This window comes from Sylvia atricapilla, chromosome 7, assembly GCF_009819655.1.
Source record: "Sylvia atricapilla isolate bSylAtr1 chromosome 7, bSylAtr1.pri, whole genome shotgun sequence".
Taxonomy (NCBI): Eukaryota; Metazoa; Chordata; class Aves; order Passeriformes; family Sylviidae; genus Sylvia; species Sylvia atricapilla.
In genome coordinates, this window is record NC_089146.1 from 33702134 (window position 1) to 33723050 (window position 20917).

General features: G+C 38.5%; 1 protein-coding gene across 1 annotated transcript in view; it reads right to left on the minus strand.

Moving 5' to 3' along the window:
* The window catches only part of LRP1B (LDL receptor related protein 1B), a 271488-nt gene that overhangs the window by 226950 nt on the left and 23621 nt on the right, over positions 1 to 20917 (minus strand). The window contains exons 2-5 of the mRNA XM_066323173.1: positions 7391 to 7613; positions 4400 to 4571; positions 1963 to 2106; positions 311 to 547 (exon numbers count right to left, since the gene is read on the minus strand). Of these exons, the coding sequence (XP_066179270.1) occupies positions 311 to 547; positions 1963 to 2106; positions 4400 to 4571; positions 7391 to 7613 (776 nt within the window). The remainder of the gene's footprint in view (positions 1 to 310; positions 548 to 1962; positions 2107 to 4399; positions 4572 to 7390; positions 7614 to 20917) is intronic.

The window sequence follows — 20917 nt, forward strand, 5'->3', positions numbered from 1 at the left end:
TTCCTTGTTTTGAAGAATTGGATTATTTAATCCCATCCTCAGGAAGGAAAAAAAAAAAAAAAAAAACCCAAAAAAACCAAAAACAAACCAAACCAAACAAACAAAACAAAACAAAACAAAAAAAAACAAAACCCACACCACAAAAAAACCCAGGAAGTTGTAAAAAAAGTATCTACAATTCTGTTTAAGGTCAAATTTGTGTCTGTTTTCCATGGGAGATCCAAAAACCCCTCTAAATTATCTGCAAATGTCATTTCAAGCTCTCAGCGGTAAGCATCTCCGGATGCCACCACCACCGAGCATCACCCACCGTCTTTGAGGATTGTTTCTCGCTCTGTGCCATCAATTTTCTGTCTCCCAATTAGGAAACTGGTGGTATCAGCAAAGTAAATGTAATTGGTTTCGGCGTGGAAGTCCAGAGCACGAGGATTGACCAGGTTCTCTATGGGGATCATGTACTCATCAGACACTTTGGTATTCAGGTCCATTCCCCGGATTATTCCTGGCCGCCCCTTCCCATAAAAAAGAAACAATTCATTCTTTGGTCCTGCAAAAGAAAGATTATAAACATAAACAGCTGATGCTGGCTAATCTTCTTCGCAGTGCATAATGCCCCTGTTTAATTAACTGGCATAATTAGTGGGGAGCAGGAGCTTTATTCGATACCAGAAATTAAACTTTCATATATTCTGAAGGTATCTAGATTAAAAAAAAAAAAAAAATCTAGCTAATTACATTACCTTATTCAAAATACAAGTTACTTCAGTGAGCTGCTTACAGCTAATTATGTTTTTGTGTAAGAGTTCACACGGAAAAAGCAGTTGTAAATCACAGAATAACTTTGCATCTGCTGTGATGTGAACATATATAGCTCTGTAGACATTTAATTTTACAATTCATTAGGATCTGTCAAGGTAATATAGACCACTACTGAAGTAATCTTAAAATCTAACAACACCATGACCCCCAGCATATAAAAAAAAGCACTTTTTTCCCACCTTAAGTTTCTCAGAATTAAACAACAAAAAAGATTAAATTTCTTTCAGATTGAAAGGAGTACAACAAATCAACATACTCTGTTCTTTCCAATTGAGGTAGAAGACATGGATATAAATAATTCATATTTCTAAGACTTTTACAATTTAAATAATTAAGTTGATTACAAACAACTGAAGCTTAGCAAAGTGATTTTCCTTCCTTAAAGATTATTATAGATATCCTTAGAGGCTTAATGCTATCAATATACTTCTTAAAATCCTCTATATACTTTTCCTGCTGCCTCTCAGGGCTTTTTGATGGAATTGTCAGTGAAAAGTGCATCAAGTTTGACTGAGGTCAAATAAATCCATCTACCAGCATCCATCAGAGTATCTAACTGCATGCCTTCTATTTGAACTAAATCAACTAAATCAACGTTTGACTGAAAAAAAACAGGCAAAAAACCAGGCATTCCCCAAAACTCCTGTTGGCTGTAGGTGACCAAGAGACTGTAGGTGACAATGATTGTGTACATGTAACATTAGGTATGACCACAGCTGCAAAAATCACATTGGCCTTCACAAAGTATTCTGAGAAAAACCTCCACTGGTTCACAGGAATGTTCTGCTCTTGTGCTCTGAGCTGATTGTCTGGGTGGAAATTGGATGTGACAAACTATTAAGCAGCATTCCAGTACCTGTGCGCTGTATAAATGCATGTAACTGAAGACTGAGGCTGATTAATGTAAAACATGTGATAATTTGTAGCCTTCTTTGAGCATCCTAGGTTTAACCTGTCATTTCTGTGAACTGAATCAAACAATTTTATGGGAATTTGTTCACAAATTTTGTTCACAAAAGGAGCATGTGAACAAAGCTCCAGGTACACGTTACTGACTTCACCCCAAAGCAGCCTCATGCCGGAGAACACCCAGAACTACCCCCTGGACCACTCCTGGCTGCCAGACTGATTTCAAGAACATACTTTTGCATGACCTGCCATCACTCCCCAGGATGAAGCCAGTCCTGCAGCGACAGGTCCGTGCCTTGTGGCTGGTGCTGAGCAGGCAGACGTGGGAGCATCCCCCCGGCATTCCGTACGGATCCGCTTCGCACGCGTGGCTTCTGACTATGGCCAGGGGAAAACAGCACTCAGACTCACGGGAGCCAAGACAATTGCATGCATCAGCACGGAGAAAGGTTAGGCAGAGAAAAAAATATAAAGAAAAAGGGGGTTTCTGTCACGGTAAGTCCTTCCCCAGAATGTAACTGTTAAGGAAGGTGGATTTGAAAGACGTTTTTCTCCTCCTTCACTCTCAGAACCAGGGTTAAAGGTGCAGAACTTAATATCCAGCAGAAACATACAAGAGAGTTGGGGATACAAGCATCATAAAGTCACTCCAGAACATCATCCAGCCAATAAATGCCCAGGGCTATCAAGCCCATGCCCATGTGTGCAATCACCCCTTTGTGAATAGGCTCCTGCATAGCATTTGCTGGGCAGTGCTTCCCTGGGGGAGCCCAGCAAAAAGGGGGCACTTCTCCCCATTTCCATCTGTTGGTTTGGTTCATTTGGTTGGTTGGGGTTTTCTGAGAACAGAGAGCATGCCATGCCCACACAGCCTGGTATTCCTTCAACTGCATCAGACAGCAGCTTTCTGGGCAGATACACATCCTGAAACTAAATAGCAGAACAAACCCTGTAGAATTTTCCCATATTTATGGAATGGTTTGGTTGGAAGGGACCTTAGAGCCCATCTTATTCCATATCCCTGCCATTGGCAGGGACACCTTCCACTAGCCCAGGATGTTCCAAGCCCCATCCCACCTGGCCTTGAACACTTCCAGGGCTGGGGTGCAGATTTGTACAGTTGGGATACAAATCCAGGTGAAGAAGACAAAGAATTCCTTTCCCTTGATTTCATATTCCCAAATGCATGGTTCTATACCAGCAGCCTAATTTTTTTTTTTTTTTAAACTGTTTAAGGCAATATGCTGAGAAAATCTACCAGGCTGTCTTACATTTACTAAGATGGCTTCAAACAGAATAGAGTATTCTAGCTCAAAAAGTGTTCTGTTCTTCCTACTTTACCTCAAGCTTTTCAGTTTGTTTTTTTTTTTTTTTTTGTTTTTTTTGTTTTTTTTTTTTTTTAAAGAAAGCAATCAAGTGGTATAGGGTCGATAAGGTTAAAGGTAATACAGAAACTCCACCAAGCTGAGACAGCTTTTACAGAGAATCTTGACAAGCAACAAACATGTCCATTCAAAACAAAAGGAGTAGTGGAGTAATCACAGGATGTAATAAAAGATTACACTGTGCTCATGTCTCTCCTCTACTCAACCTCTCTGACTCCCTCAGGAGTACAAGTGGGATGATAATAGCAAAGAAAGAGTCTTTGCAGCCTCCTTCAGACATTGACATCTGCAAATCAATGTCCTCAGCTCCAGGGTGAAAATTAGTTCACCCACTCTACATCAATTTAGAGTTTGTTCCCACTTCAGAAACTTCTCCAGAAGCAGCCATTCTGTTTAGAAACATCGACATTGAGGATTGATGTGTTGGCTTTTCTGTCTAAGCAGTCATGGCAACAATTTATTGTTATCAGTCACACTAAAAAATCCTTGTAAAGCATCCCTGTAGACATTTTGGATCTTGCTATCTTTGCACAAAGTTCCCATAATTCTGCATACAGAAAGTGTGTGAACAGTTTACACTCATACAAGATTGTGGGCATCAGAAATTGCTGCTTTACCACAAAATTCTGAGATAAAAAGTTTTTTTTATTCTAGATGAAAATGACAATCTCTTTCACAGACGGCAAAGCTGACACTCACACAAATCAAGGAAACCCTGTCAGCATTTCCCTCTCTTGGTGCTGTGCTAGCAGCTTGGCTGCCCACACCTCTGTGTCTTTTTGGCAGCCCCAAAAACAGGAGCTCACCTGAGGTGTGGAGTCTGTCTGAAACAGGCATTTCCTGGCCCAGAGATACCAGGAATCTCCTGGGGTCTGACACCCAAGGCATGTGGACAGCACTGGACATCCAACAACAGTGAAGGTATTAAATTCTCAGAGTGCTGAGCGACACAACATGCAGAGCATCTTGGGCAGTTCTCAAACTGAATTCTCACAAAAGGGTTGAGTTGGGAGCTTAGAGACACAGGAAGTGGGGCAACAACCGCACAGAAAACTGGGCAGCTCAACTCACAGAGTGTTGTGCCACAGGGAAAAAAAAAAATCATTCCATCTTCAGATATTTTTCTTCTGGTGGGACCTTTTAAACCACACAACCATACCCACTATTTCATGTACCCTCCTCAGTCTAATGACTTAGCTTTAGAAAGTTTTGGCTGGAGGTTTTTCCAAGAGTTTGGTCCCAACCTCTGGTCTTGTGTTTTCTAGAGAGAGGAAATTTGATCTTACCTGCTGCTTGAGTTCTTTTCTGGTACACACGGATCTCTTTAGCATTGTCCAGCCTGGCAAGAGCCTGGACATCAGTACCATTGTATCTGTTTATTCGTAAAATGCTGAAGTTATCTGAATTGATTGTATATAAATAGTTTTCAAATACTGCCAAACCACAAAGGTGCCTAATCTGGAAAAGAAACAAATGGCATCATTAGTTTTAGTTCAGTATTTTTTGGCATATCTGTGAGTTGTAAACACCAAACTCTACTGTGAATTGTATGTGATAAACTCTACAAAAGGTTTTCTGAATATTTGTAAATAATAAACACAAATTTCACTAAAAGTATTGTTCACATTCTTGTAGTCTGCAATTTGTAATTAGAAAAGCTTTGTACATGAAAGGTAGAAAATTCAAATTACTTAGCAATCTAAATTCGTTTACTCTACAAATTTCCCAGTTTATCTGATTTTTAAATTAAAATCTTTTACATTCCTGAAATGCAACAGCTACTTTAGTATTAACTAATGATCATTAACCAATAGTCACTAAGATAAATTAACAATTATTAACTAATAAATATAGCAAACTTAGAATTTAAAATACAGTTCATAGGTGTAATTAATCCACTTTTAAAAATTATTTTATGGTCAAATCAGGGCAAATGGTACAAGAGATACCTGCTGAATATTTTCTTGAGCATATGAGAAATAGACCAATTCTGTCAGCTCTGCTGTGTTCCTTTCGTGTTGATGTCTTTGAATATGGTGGTGGCCACTTGGTAGTGCTTGTTTATCAAAAAGTGAATTCTAAAATTGTGATAATCTCTGATGTGTCTGGGCACACTGATTAAAAATTCCCTAATAGCTGGTAGTTAGACAATCACAGCCCAAACACCAAGTGTTCAATAATTTAGAGCCTGTGCTTGATTTAAACATTTAGAAAATGCAAACTATCTCACTGGCAATTCTGAAAATTGAAGAAATTAAAGAGAATTTTTTGGCAGATGTTCAGATATTCACAGGCTGAACATCTTATTACTTTAATGATTCAGTTGCTCACCACAAAGTATTTACTTATCTCATTCGCTCACAAATTTGAACATACGTCACCAAAACCCAACCCAAACAAAAAAACCTTGTTGTGCATCAAGTATTTCAGCCACTCTGGAAATTATACCACAGTTGGCCAAGTCTTGCCATTGTATTCTGTCTTCACTCAGAAAAAGGAATAATAATTGACATCATTGGAAGTGTTTGATTAGGATCCAATAGAAATTCAATGCAATTATGGTAAGATGGGCAAGAAAACAGCCTTGAAAATAAAGAGACATCTGTACCAAACTGTGGAATTCTTCCCCGAGTTACAATCCTTTCTACCCCATTTCCATTTGCACTCCGTTTAAATCTTTATCATTTAACTCCCATGAGAGATTTTCTTTATTAAAACTATTAAACCTATGTGGCTCTTTTTGCATTTCATTTTATAACAATCTAATTATTTGTATTTATTTTTTTGATTTGTTGGTGTTTTTTACATCTCCTGAAGTTTTTCAGCAATCCTGTGCAGCAGTGAAAACATTACTGGCTTGTCCTTTCAAAGCCACGCAGGCTGTCAATCACAGAATCCAGTTTTGTTTGGAAAGCACATCTTTGATTTGTTTGTACTTACACAAGAAACTTTAGCCCCTAATAATTCTTGGGAACAGTTTTATGGTCAGCTGTTTCCTTGGACTAATGAGGACTAATTTGGAGAAACAGACGTTCTAGATCATGGCATATGCAGCATGAAACATACTGAAATCACCAATTCTTCATTTGAGTGGAAAGACAATTGGTACTGTTTGTGACAACAGTGAGAGGCCAAACTTTTTAATACCCTTCACACATATGAAAAAACCACAAATCTCTTTTTTAGCTAGTTTTGAGAAAAATCCCTCTGAACTCAGTAAAGTGTCATCTTTTGTATCTACATTTCAGCAAGAAGAGGAAGAACAAGCACTTCTCCTATGACACCTGTACAACTCAGTTACAAGCCTGTGAAGTTATTTGTTAATAGCTTCTGAGAAAGATTTTAGCTTTTTAAGTATCTATTCCCAAAGTTACTTAAACAACAAAAACAAAAATAATGCAAAACCACCCAAAGTTCTCAAGAACTGTTCCAGAACTGGTTAAAGACCAGGGATAGATTGAGAAAAATAGGAAAATATTTCCCAAATGACCACTTAGACTGTTTTTTCATATTTTCTGCCTGTTTTTTAGTTAACAGCCTGACCAGTTGCATGCTGGTGAACACTGATGACTTGGAAGCAACAAATGGCAGAAAAACAGGTAAAATATTTATTCTGCTTGCACATTTTTACTTTCTCTGTTTAAACTCAGGCAGAAATAGATGCAAACTTGGTGCCCACACCAGGCCTGGCAAAGTATTGACCAGAACAGTTTGGTCTTTGCTGATTTTCCCTGGATTTACATTAGACTCACAACTGTCAGAGAACTCTTCCACTCTCCAGGCTAATGGACTGAAATGCTCCTGCTCAGACTCACAGTCTCCAAGTTTGTATTTATGACTCTGAACATCAGGATCAGCTGTGAAAAGCATCATTGCCATCAACAAAAATAAGATTTAAGAGCAGCCAGATTATTCTGAATGGGCGAACAGCTTTTGCTATTTTACTTCACATTATTGAGCCTGTTAGTCTCTCCCTCTTGAGTGGGTAAGGACATCTTGTCATTAATGATTTATCTCCCTGCACCTTTCCACCCCAGATTTTCCCTCCTGAAGTCTTTAACAGGGTGCATTGTTAATGAGACACTGCATGGAAACATTCATAGCTTGCAAAATTGCTAAACTGCAGATAAACCAAAATACTTAGATGGATCCCTTAAATTTGAAGACATGTGAACTGAAAAGATAAAGAACTATGAAATTCCTGTAACGCTGCCAGCATTACGTGCATTCATTTATCGATATCATTCCTTTTTACTGATTTGCAAATAAATACCTACTTGTCTGCCTTTAGTTATTGTTTGCCTCCTTCTGCCCTGATAGTCAACAACCTCCACACTCTCCAGATATATGTCAAGCCAGTACACATATTTATTGATGAGGTCTAGTGCCAGAGCAGTTGGCTGTTCAATTTTCGAGTCTACTATCCACGTCCTGTTCATTCCATCCATGTCACATCTCTCCACCTTGGCAGCGTTCCCGTAGTCTGTAAAGAAAAGCTTTCTGTTGAAAGAAAATAAGATGTTGTAAGTTTTAAAGGGTATGAGCCGAGTGCAAAGTTCCTGCTGGCTCTGGGAAAAGGAAGTTTTTGTTCTTTGTCATTTCAATTTCCCATATATCCCATACTCATAAGCACATAATTGTTTTTAAAAATTCGCCGTATCTTCTAAAAAATTAGCAATTACACAGAATTGTCTTTCAAATGTAAAGCACAGAAATTCTGAATGCATTTTCTTAGAGAACAGATACACCAGGTAATACTCTAAAATTGCAGTCAAATTAATCTTAAACTATTATTTCTGAAAAATGGCAGGATAGTTAGAGATGACAGTGACAAAAGCACAAAGCACTCAGGTTGTCTGGAGAGGAGTTATTGCACATAAGCTGTAACAAACACAGGGATCCACAATGTCAGGTGTTTTAACATTATTCCTGAAGGAGATGCTTCCATCTGCATTTGTCTCCAGCCTTGGAAAGGTGTTCAGGCTTCAGAATGCTTCCAGAAATCCAGTGAGTCATTCCATCCAGGAATAATGGAAACTATCAAAGGCTTAAAATTGCTGCTAAAGCTCCCTAACCCGATACTTGATCAGCATTCAGTGGGTTTAGCACACGCAAATCAATTTTGATTAACCTGACAATATTTTAACAGGATTACCTATTTGTGAGAACAAATTACACTTGCAGGCTGAAGACCACCTTGCCATGACTTTAACATGCTGTAAAGAATAATCTGATTCCAGGCTGAATGTTACTAAAACTACTTGGAGAACCAGGATTTCATTATCCAAATAAAGTGAATCATCTCCTCGTTATTACCACTAATGGGAATAACTTTGGATCAACAGCACATAAAACTTCAGATATCTTTATGTGACAGAGCAGTAATTTATAGCCTTGTAACCTCTCACAAAAATCCAGTTTTAGGCTATTTGCTGAACAGCAGAATGAAACCCATATCCTCTATTTTTAGTCTTCAAATAAATAAGAATACACTGTAGAGGTACTTAAACTGTTTTAAGTGCAAAAAGTGAAAATTAAAAGAAAACAAAAAGAACTAACCAATACAACAACTTTTTTTTAAAAAGTAAAGGCATTAGAAACATTTGTAGTCTATGTGCAGGAGCTGTCAAATGCCAAAATGAATTGATCTCAAAATCATAAAATAGGGCTGGAGGAGAATTTGAAAGGTCATCTAGTCCATCACCAGGCCATAAGGCAGAATAAACTTTACCTATAACATTCCTGAGGGATAACTCCATTCCTGACAGGGATTTCTATTCATCAAAATAATTCTGAGTTCCTGTCCTGTCCTTCATTGTCATTCTTTATCCCAGCTGTACTCTAAGAATATATTTAAAAACACGCACTTAGCATTCAGGTCTATATAAATCAAAATGTGCATAGCACAGAATATTTGCAAAGTAAAAAATCATGCCTGAAAAGCAAAAGGAAATTGGAATGAAAACAGGAAATAAAAAAAAAAGTGTGTATATAGCAGTATATGCACTTATTTATGTATGTATTCATATCATCAGAAATAACAAGGCCAACACCTATATATATTTAAAGTAAGTTGTTAAGATGTTACATGTACTCCAGACTCCAATCTGTACTTCTGGGGATTTGATTTATGTTATTTAATGGAACTTTGTACCTCAGGATTCAATAATTCAAATAAAGCTCATTTTGGAATCAAAGAACCAAAGACTGGGTTTGCTGTGATCAGACACTCAAATACCTAGAATTTATATAGATAAATATATAAGTACACACACATGTTGTAAATTCAGACACAGAGCAGTTACAAAGACCTGAAGTTTGACTTCAAACTGACTCTACTGCATAGTGCTCATTTTTATTAATAATTTAACATTTCTACAGATTAAAATTCAAGTTAAAATAATAATTATTAGTTTTTTTACAATGAGATTATCTTTTCAGATCAGGCAAGAAATAAAATGTTTGTATGTCAATAATAAACGGGTCCAGTTAGGAATATCCAAGAATTGAGAATATGCAAGAAGCTTTCATGCTCCAGCTTTCTGGAATAGGGGGTCATTTATTTTTTTTCCTCAATATCTGTCTTATAATAACATCATTTGTGCACATTATCCTGACTTCATGTGTAAATGGCACTTTTTTTTACTCTAAAAATCATTAATCTTCTCCAGGAGATGGACAACAATAAAACTTTATAATTAAAGGAAGAGGTAAAAGACAACAAGAAAGTAGTTGCCTGAAAGCCCCTGCACAATCAAAGTGCTCTTAAAATTAAATTAAGAAAATTAAATGCTTTACTGTGTAATCTTGAAACACTATTCTGCATTTAAAGACCAGTGCAGATTTTTAGAGTGAGGTTTAAACCAGAATCGCATCTCTACCACCAGAAGTCGACCCACAATTACTCTGTATTTCCTTTGCCTGGGGAGCTCTAAAGGATGCACTGTACAGTATTTATTTCAGCTAAAGGCTGATTTTCCTGCTCACAAATGAGGTTGGGTTTGCCTCTCCATTTTCAGCAGAGGGCAATGAAATCTTTAGAGCAATTTTGGGAGGAAAACTGCCCGTGTGCACATCCCTGCACAGGGCACTGGGGTGACCTTGAGGGACAGGCTCTGACAGAGAGAGCCGAGTTCATTACAGCTCATTTCCTGACACTGCCACTGTGAGGCTGCTAATTGAGGCTGCTAATTGAGGCTGCTGCAACAGTAAAAATGTTGAAACTAAAATAAATTTCATTTTGGCATGTTGTCTTTTGAAAGGTACAGACTTCATGTGTGGAAATCCTGATTTCTGCCTGTAGTTCAACAGCAACAAAAGTGAGGAATGTTCTTCGTTAAGTTCTGGCGCTTTGCAGGCATTTAAACTCATAAAAGTATTCAGTTGTTTTGACTCTTCCAGAATGGTTTCACTGTGGTCCCAGCAGTCAGAGCTCTACATCTAATAACTAATGGTGATATCTTCCAGGCTGAATTGCACAGACTGATTTCTGCAGCAGCTTATTTGCCTTAAACAGCTCTTTTCACCTGTCCCCCGCCCCAGAGATATTTCTAGATGGAAACCACATTCTTTCTCTCTGCCCAGCAGCTAGAGATAAGCGAGGGCAGGCAGACTTCCCCCTCTGTAAGACAGGCTCATTCTGCTGCCCTTGTGTGCAATAATTCCAGTTTGAGGTCAGTGATTGAACAAGCATGGCCAGCACTGGGTTTGCTGATGCAGAGTGGAGTTCTCTAGGGTCTGCAGGATGGCCCAGCAACCCAGCTGGAGATTCAGGCAGCCCTCATGGCATTTGCTGCTTTCACAGCTCTGTTAACTGCTGAGCAAACTCATCCTCTCCCTGTTGGAGTCCAGGACATCCCCTTGGATGGCCTGGGACCCGAGGAAGGGAATTTGAGCCCTGCACAGGGGGGTGTGGAGCCAGTCCAGGGGGCTCAGAGACCTTGGCACAGAGCCCAGGAAAACACTGGGTTTGATTTTAGTCCATGGGAGAGGCTTCCAATACTGAGAGAGGAATTGCAAACCACCAGGATGTGAAAACAGTAGTTTAGCACAGTAGACGATACAGAATTCAGTAGTTTTAGAGTTTATAGAATAGAGGTAAATGGGGACAAGATGGTGGAATTTGGGTGGTACCTCAGGTACTTCTCCTTCTCCCTCATCCTCCGTCTTTTGGGGCGGTGATGGCACAAAGTGGTTAGAGTGGATTGGAGCAAAGTAGAAATGTCACTTTTAGTGTGGGCACTGGGCATTGGCACAAAATAGTAAATAACCAACACGTAGTTATCTGTATAAATGTCAGGAACCATCCCATCGTGGGCAGTCCCCTCGTGTCCCAGCTGCTGTCTGGACCTCGGCTGGGAGCAGAGAAAATTCTGAGATATCGAATAATAAACACCACGAGAAATCTGAAAATAGACCTTGAGGACTCTGCTTTTTTATACCAACGCGACTCGGGGCTTTTAGAGGGCCAAGGACTTTAAACCACCTAAATCTCGGGTGAGGAAACCCCCCTGAGATCTCCCCAGGTATTACCTGCACCCTCCTCAGCCTAACAACTTAGTCTTAAAAAGTTATGGCTGGAGGTTTTCCAAAGAGTTTGGTCCCAGCTTAGAACAAACACACAGGGACTGTTCTGTCCACATCTGAGCAATGACAACCCTCCAGCATTTTAAAATATCCTCCCTGACAAACCCACTGACTAAAAATAGAAAAAAATGTTACCAAATAGAGTTAATTCAAGAGAAAAGAATGCTGCCATGAGACAAAAGTGACAGTGAACTTCCCAGTCCCTGCTCTCACACCAGTGGTCACAGATTCATCTTTCCTTCATTATCAAGCCTCAGAAACATGTCTCAAAAAGGCAGTTCTTTCCTTACAGAGACAGCTGTAGGAGAGTTCCTGCCTTAGTTCAGCTGTCACACCCCTCATCACTGCTGGTTTTATCCAGAACCTTCTCTCCCAGCACTTCCTTTTGTTTCCCAAACTTTCAGTCACCTCCTTCATAACCCACCTATTTCATGACCTGAGAAAGAATTGTTTTCCCTGTAAAGCTCCATTTGGAGAATTCTTTTCCCTGTAAAGCTCCATTTGGGCACTTGCATGGCCGAAAACTGCTAATTTCTAATGCACCTGAGATGCACAGTCAGAGTTTGGAGGGCAAAAATACACAATTCTAGAGCTCCTTGACAAAAACCAGTGAAATATTATGGGAGGCAAATTAGTAAAGTATATATAGAAAAAGAGGATGCTTTCCTAGGCAGAGTTACTGCTGTGGACAAGACATAATTAGAATAAAGTAAAATAATTCCTAGCACACCTCAACAGATGCTGTGAGTAGAAAGGACAGAGTTTAATTTTCAGAAATTACACTGAGAAGGTCATTTGCAAGACAGAAGGCAACTAAAAATGTTCAGCTGATCTTGGCAAAATGAGTAAGTCACAAAAAGCTAGAGGCTTTTTACCAATTTAGGAGCAGGAGTATGATGTGGGAAAAGAAGTTTGAACTAGAATTAATAGAAATGCTGTGCAATTTAATTGGCATAAACCATAATGAGAACAGCATTGGCATTGAGTGGCACCAGCCACATTAACTGGAAGACGAATAGGATAACTAAAATTATGGGGACTGTGGTGAACAAGGAACCTTCTTCAGAGCAGGTGATCAAACTCCTAATTAAAAGGATTGTGTAAAAACACCCCGTGGGACTCTCTTACAGCCTGTGGGATGAGGTTCTCAGTGATTGGATTCTCAGAAGGGGCAACTGCCATTCAGTCCTGTATCTCATTTCTACTGCATTTAAAAAAAAAAAATGGATGTGATTTCATTTAGTGTACATGACACTAATAATCAGCTTTAAAACATGGTCCAGGAGCATTTTTTTACCTCTGATGATGTTTAGTTTTTTTTTCTAGGTTCAGCAGATTTCTTTTTTATCCAAATCTAAAGCAAAAGAAATCAGCCATCCTCAGATTTTGGTAACAAATGGCCCTCAGTGTCCCAGACAGATTTCAGGAATGTGAAGAGCACTTGAAGAGTGTTTGCTGGAATATACACACACATTGAAAGCAATTCTCAGGTTTGAGACAAAGGGAATTTTATCCTCAGGGGAGGAACTGAAACATCACAGGATTTGGGGTCCTCCTTCCTCTTCTTTGCAGCACAATGCAGCACCCATCACCTGGAGGATAATTTCCCACACTATTTTAGGGATTTAGAAGCTCTTTGGCTCTCCAGCAACGTGCTTTTTTTTTTTTTTTTTTTTTTTTTTTTTTTTTTTTTTTTTTTTTTTTGTAACTGATATTGGAAGGAAATATCCAGTGGATGTTTTTGTGCTGCATGGGAGTGAAATTCTATTAAAGTTCCTCTGTGATTTCCACAGTGGAAAGGAGGACATATGTTCCAAATATTCCTGGCATTTTGGAAATCTAGCCTGTGAGTGCCTGTGAGTAAAATAATAATGGTTTCTTCTGCTAGAGTGCTGCAGATTTAGTGCCATGCAGGAAGCAGCACAGGGTCGAGCTGCAGATAAAAGTAAAACCCAGGCAGACAACTCATTCTCACCACTCACTGCTTGCTGCACAACAACAGGCAAAATTCAGCAAAACTCGAGCCTCAGGGGGGACATTGGTGACAAAATACTCTTCACACGGAAATCACCAATTCAAACAAAAGTTTTCTTATTTGAAGCAAGAGGCACGGTGGCCTGAGCAGCAAATGGGGAAAGCAGCTGAGAATTTGGGGATGGATTAAAACCAGAGCCAGTCTGGTTCAATGCTACAGAAGACACAAGTTGTCATAATTTGTTTGTTTCTATTTCAACTGTCCATCACCCATCTAGAAAAATACACCTGTGAGAAAGCTCAATTGGTTTGCCACCAACAGATCCCCCCTCCCACCCCCCATTTCCTTACAGACACAGAAAAATGAAATTTTCTAGTGTTATAAAGCGAATGGAATTTGATAATTTGATAATTCAGGAGGGTTGTTCATTATATTGTTATGACTATCCTCCACAGTTGTTTTAGCAATCCTACATGTTATTCTTCAAGTTTGATCCCTTCCACTACGGAGGCTATAAAATCCTTCACTTCATTTGTCTTAGGGTTGTCAATCAAATATACGTATTTAAAGTTCATAATAATCATTAAAAGTGTTTGCCTCTCCTTTTTCTGCCCAAATATGCTTTTTTTCTGCAGGGTGAGAGTGCAGCTGCCCCTCCTGTGCCCTGATCCCCCATCTCTGGGTCCTGCAGGAATGATGCAGGACAGAAGGATGCACAGCTGAGCTCCTGTCTAAGGTTGTTTTGTCACAGCTGCAATTCTCTCACACAAGCTCTATTCCCTCCTCTGCAGAGTAAAGATGTAATAAACCCATGTAAATCCTACCACGTTCTTTTTCTTGCTCCATTTGTGAGTAGTTGTGGCTGTACATGCTAAAAAAAGCACACCTGGAATAGACCAGTGATAAATCAAACACACAGAGAAACGGAAGTTCAGTTCACAGGTTTTGCTTGTGGATAAAATTGCAGAGGAAGTTTGTCTTACACTCTCATCACAAGAGTTCTCTGGGTTTTGGGGTGGTTTTTTTTCCCATATCAAGACTCCAGCAATGGGATGTACTCTAGAAAAAGTGCATCCCTTAGAATATATCAAATTTATACTTACCTCATACTTCTGTCTACACACAATTCAATACCTTTTCATTAAAATCATCTAATTACCTTGAGTAATTTCGTGCACAAAGCAATTTTCTGAATAAAAAAAGCATGTTCTCTGAGCTTTCAAAAATTATTCCCAAAATAAAATTTTAGTAAGCAAATCAAATATTACCTTTTCATTTTTTTTCCATAACTAAATGCAAAGTTTTATTAACTGTCAGTTTGTAATGAAAGACACATTCCAGATTTTTTTATCCTGAATATCAGTATTTATTTGTCAGATTACTGCCCCACATCTTAAAATGTAAAGATTCAGACTTAAATCAGAAGCAGAAATTTGGAATTAGTCTTTTCAGACTGGATGTGTCTCCCCATGTGTAACTACAAGCTCATCAATTAGAACAGAAATGAAGAAACATTGATTATTGCCATTTTACCACAAACCAGCTGTGCCAAATCGATGTGCTGATCCACTGAAAAAATAATTTTATAACCACAATGCAAATTTACACAGCTTTATATCAACATTTAAGTAGCTTTATAATGTGATATCCAAATAATACCATGAAGTTGCTATCATATTTTTAAAAAAATAGATATAAACCTAAAATAAAGAAAGTATTTAACAGATTTTATGTGGTTATAAAATATGTGTTTACATTCTAAGCACGCGCACACTGATGTTAGAAATACTGAAATCTGGAACATGATGATGAATAATTACTGGATTATCCTGAATTCTTATTTTTGAGGTTAAGATGGTTCATTTCCACTGCTTTACCAGAGGTTCAAGATGCAGGGAAATAATTTCACCACAGAAAATTAAAATTCTCTTTCTTCATTGGCAACTCGGGGTCTGATATATTTGTTATCCTTCAAATTCAACTTGAGATACATATTTTAATGTGCAATTTTTTGATTATTCTGCTTTGGATGATTTGTGGAGCATCAAAATGGTGCCAGTGGCCTTTTATATTTTTTTACATGCACTCTTTTATGTAGAGAGCAGAATACACATACTCAAACACTTATTTTCAAAGTTTTCTCTACTATTGTAGCAAAGCTCTCTCACAGAAAAAAATAAATGCAGCACTTTTCCTAAAGGTATTTAATTTTCACAAGATATTATTATATACAATCAGCGCCTATTGCTTCTCCCACTTAAAAAAATAACATATTCCCTTAGTTGAAAAGCGACAATATTAAAAATTGCTTTTTAAAATAAGATTTTTTTGGGGGGCAGGAAGGGAGAATATTTTCATTAATTGTTCTGTGATTGCAGGGGAATAAAGCTAGAAATAAAGAAAATCCCTGAAATTGTGCTTGACTTGCAGCCTGAGGAGCTCCAGGCTAAAGCAGAGTGGAGTTTGAAGGTTTAACTTTTGTCCTAGAGCTAAGCTCAGGCTCACAGTAAATCAGGCCAGCACCAGCAGCAGCTCCTTGTTTAAAAATGACTGTCTAGACTTGGAGGCCATCATTTCCCAAACACAGCCTCACTTCTCCAGGGGCTTTTCCTTCCCAGAATTTGAGACACGGCCTTTTCAACCCAGCCTGAGAAATGATGGTTGGATGGAGCATTTGGCACTGTGGAAAGTGGAAAATGGGCCCACTCAGTTTGTCAGGGATTTAAAATCATGTTTTCCACACCACCAGCATCAATCACAATACAGGGTGCTTTGTCTTCGCTTCTGTCAACCAACTTTTTTCCCACTTAGGGACAAGCAACGAAAAAGGAAACATTTTTGCAATATTAATTTCTTTTAAATGCATTATTAATGAGAAAAAAATAAATTAAAACAGTTCTTGCACCTTGGTATTTGATGACCTATACCAGATTAAATGTCAGTAATAGCTGGCATTTGAGAATCTGTCTCATCCATCTTATGCAGAAAATGCTACAATAATCATCATTAGGTAGGATTACATTAAATTAATCAAAACCCCACAGTTTGCAAGCAATAGGAATCTCAGGGCTCCTTCCCAGGCAGACCTGCAGAAAGGCCAGGATTACACTGAGATTTACATCCCAAAGGCTTCACATCCTGAAAACTGATGATTTTAAGTGAGGGTGCATTAACAGTCAACAGACCGGATGGGGATTTTTGTTGTTGGGTTGTTTTTTTTCTTTCCAGCAAGTTCAAGGAAGGATGTATCAATGGACTTTAAATAAAATGGTGTTTCAAACTCTGAAAATCCCAGCACTGCACACTGCTGGAAGCTGGCAGGTTTGCTGTGGGGACCTTTTCTGGAGGCCAGGTTATTCTTTCTTTCTCATCTAAGTTTTTTTGTTTGTTGGTTGGTCTTTTGTTTGGTTGCCTTTTGGTTTTGTTTCTTTTTGTTGTTCGTCTTGGTTTTATCTTTTTGTTTGGTGGGGGTTTTTTGTTTGGTTGGGGTTATTTTGTTTGGTGGGGTGTGTTTTTTTTGGTTGGGTTTAGGTTCTTTTTTGGCTGCACTCAGGAAAAGTCACACTGGGAATGCTGTGGGAAGCAGCTGCGCTGGTGCATCCCTCAGTGCCCCTGATCTCAGAGCTCTTGGGTTAGATTTAGGTCAGTAAATATAATCAATGGCATCAAAGCCGAGGATGATCTTGGATGAAGGAGCACATGAGGCTGTAAAAAATTATTCTGACAAAAACTCCACCTGAAATTTGTATTTCAAATACATATATGAATTTTAATTTGTATAAAAATTGCTTCAGATCAAGTTTATGCACGTTAATGATCTTGCCTTATGCCAAAGAGGAGCAAAAACATTTAATATTTGATCTCCACGAGCAAACAATACTAAGACAATAAATCCTTAAGCTGGTTTAAATTGTGCCAATGGTTATTTATCACAGTGCAGAACAGAAAACAGCCAGCCCGTGCCTGGCAGCAATGGACAGAACTGATCTGTAGCCTGGCTTTCCTTTGGGACAATGCACTGAACTTTGCAGGTTGGGGAATTATTCCAATTCAATTGATGATTCTAGTGGTGAACAGCAAAGAGAAATACTCAGGGCTCACCGAGAAAAAATGTGTCTACCCAAACTGTAATTGCACAAAATGAAATAAAAACAAAGATTCTCATCCAGCACTTAGATGTCCCTGTTTAGGAATCTCTGTTCTTTAACGTTTGTGGGTTTTTCTTGTAAAGGAATAAGTTCTGAAGTGAACATTAGAACTTACATCTTGAGTTTCTGATCAAATATTTCCTGCTGCAGAGGGTGGTTTGGATGGTGCTGGTCCACACCAGTCCCAGTGATATCTCTGTGCAGGACTCAGAGCTACAAACCTCCCCACTAGAAATTCCTAAATGGAGCATTATTTAATGTCAGCAACCAGTGAACTACCTGATTCCACGTCTCATCCTGGCATTTAAAAGTAAGCAAAAATGGGAAGTTTTGCTTCCTCATTAACTACTGAGTAAATGAGTTCATTTTCTCCCCAAAATTGTACTTGCAAATGAAAATTATAAAAAAACCCCAAACATCAAACCAAAGTCTTTGTCTAAAACCAAGATCATAGACAACAAATTATCAAGTAAGTAGAAAGAAAAAAGCAAAGCAGGATTTATACAGAACTGCAATATTTGAAATTAGGTTGGAATTATTGTATTTGTATTATTTTATCTCTTCTGAGATCACAGACTCTTTAAATCTTCATGATATTTTTTTCTTAAGGCGTTACAAGGCAGAACTCAATTTCAGTTAAGTGTCAACAAAATTGGTTTTATTCCACCACGGAGAAGGCTCTTGTGCTTTTGCTGTTGTTGCTCTATTCTTGATCTGTTAACCTTTAATTTACAGCAGCAAGGCCTAGTGGGAAGGCAGAATTATTTATAACACCACTAGTAATTAGTGCCTAATTACTAGAACTAATATGAAGCTGCTAGGAAACGGAGCATATATTCAGGATTTAAAGCCAATGAGTGCTGATTTGTAACACAAATATATAAACAACAGAAGTGTTTCCATTTTGACTTCCAAAGGTTCCCCAACTGAGAGCCCATCGATGATCTGCCACATTACTTAATAAATTTCTACTGTGGCAGAGGAGTTATACAAATAATTGTCAAAAAGAGTTCCTGCTTTCGGCTCTAGCTAGCAAACATTTGCACAGACTTTTCCTGAAAGATTTCCTGAGTGCCAAGAAGAATACAAAGGCAAAAAAGTTTCAGTACGTTGTGCTATCTAATAATATTTAAATACTGACTGGAGTGTAACTGCAAATTGCTGGAGGTTCTGTACTTTGTTGTTCGAAGTGATAAATATGCATAGATTTATTTAATCAATCCCTGCACGTTTAAATAAATAAATATATGTTTTATTTCAGTCCTTGGTTTGAAATTTCCCTTTCCATTAGAGCGGATCATTTGAATAACCCTCGTTTACTGAATTCTCTGCCACTATTTTCTGCATGAAGTTTGTGTCCTTTGAAGAACAGTGAAACTTGTGCTGGCACGACAAAGTATTTATAGAAAAGCCACATCTGTAATACACTCGCTGCACTTGTTACAGAATTGTGAACATAAGTAATGAATTAAATAAGAGGCTGCAAGAAGCAACGTGGGAATTGTGGGATTAAAGAGGCTGTCAGCTGATCCAGAGGCTCAGCATCCACTTCTGCTCCAAACACACCATTTATAACTTTATTTTTTAAAGCAGTTGGCAAATTGTGGTAGCACAAAATTCTGCTTTGTTTACAGAAATGATGAAGGGATTAGCTGAAACAAAAAAAACAAAGATAGAAATAACATAAATTCTGTCTCTCCCTCAGAGAATCCACAAAAAACATGGGAAAATTTAACCAATATAGTCAACAACAAAGTAAATATCATTTCAGGGTATCACTGGGTTATCTATCTATCTGTCCATATCAATCAAGTATTTTCTGATGTGAGACTGTGACTTCTTGTTCTGTGGGGATAAAAGCAAACTGCAATAAAATAAAATCAGTAAAATAAAGGGCTTTTTAGTGTTTCTCTTGCCCTGCTGCACTCAGGGTTTGCCCTGGGCTGTTCATGTAACTGAGGAATGGGACACTTGGTATCATCTCACCCCACATTTTCCTCTGCAGCCCACAGTGAACCCATTCCTGGATTTCCTTATTCGGGGAAGGAATTTCCCAAGCAATTTTGAAGCCAGCAAACAAATCTGATTACTCTTCTGAAACACCAGAAATGTAGAGAGGTATTGGCAGCCCTGGCTCCAAGCAGAATGAGGAGAAAAGGGGAGGATTTGTACACCCCAGTGATGGCTGCAGACACCATCCCTGTAATAATGTTTCAAATACTCCACACAAAATGAGAGAGAAAGACAATTTCTGAAAATTACTAAAATGGAAAAAAAATGAAGAAAGAACTGCGTGAAAAATAAAATAAAAATACTTTTCTGGCCAAGTATAGGATGACATTAACATGCAAAGCAGTTAGGTTATGCCAGCATGAACTGATAGCTGAGCCATCCACACTACCTCACTGAGTTTATTATCAATTCCAAGACAATTTCAGCACTCAGAGAAGCAATTTATGGCTGATGTCATTAATACTGTATGAAAAATGGAATTCTAACATTTATGATTCATGTCACTCAGCCTCACAGGCTTTTGGCCACGTCAGTGGTCAGTAAATCACTTTTTCCTTGCTCCAAGTAGCACTGCTCCCCAAGTCTCCAGGCCACCAAGCCACAGCAATGAACAGAGGTGCATTTTAGAGCCGCTTAACTTATTAGTTTTATCAATTAACTAATTATCTCATTTCAGGAGAAGAAGAAACAATGTAAACCCCAACACAGAGTAGCTGATATCTCCTGTACTGAGTGACAGCAGGGAAGGGGATGAGGCTACACGAGGAAGGCAGCCCAAGAGGAATTGCTGGAGATGCTTTTATTAAAACAGCTGATGCAGTCTGAGGAGAAGATTCCCTCTGCAGCCTGGAAGCAGAGCACGGTGTGCCCACCTGTCAGCAAGGCTTAACTTCTTTATTTTCAGACAAAACTGATACACGCTGACATAAGCACAGAGTGCACCAGCAAACAGCCTGGTGGGGTTTGGAGGGGAGCAGGGCACTGCCTGTGTGCTTTACAGGATAAAAGCAATCATCCACAGGCATCACTAACCAAACCTTTTTTTACAATATTCATATCTGATGCCAGATATATAATTAATA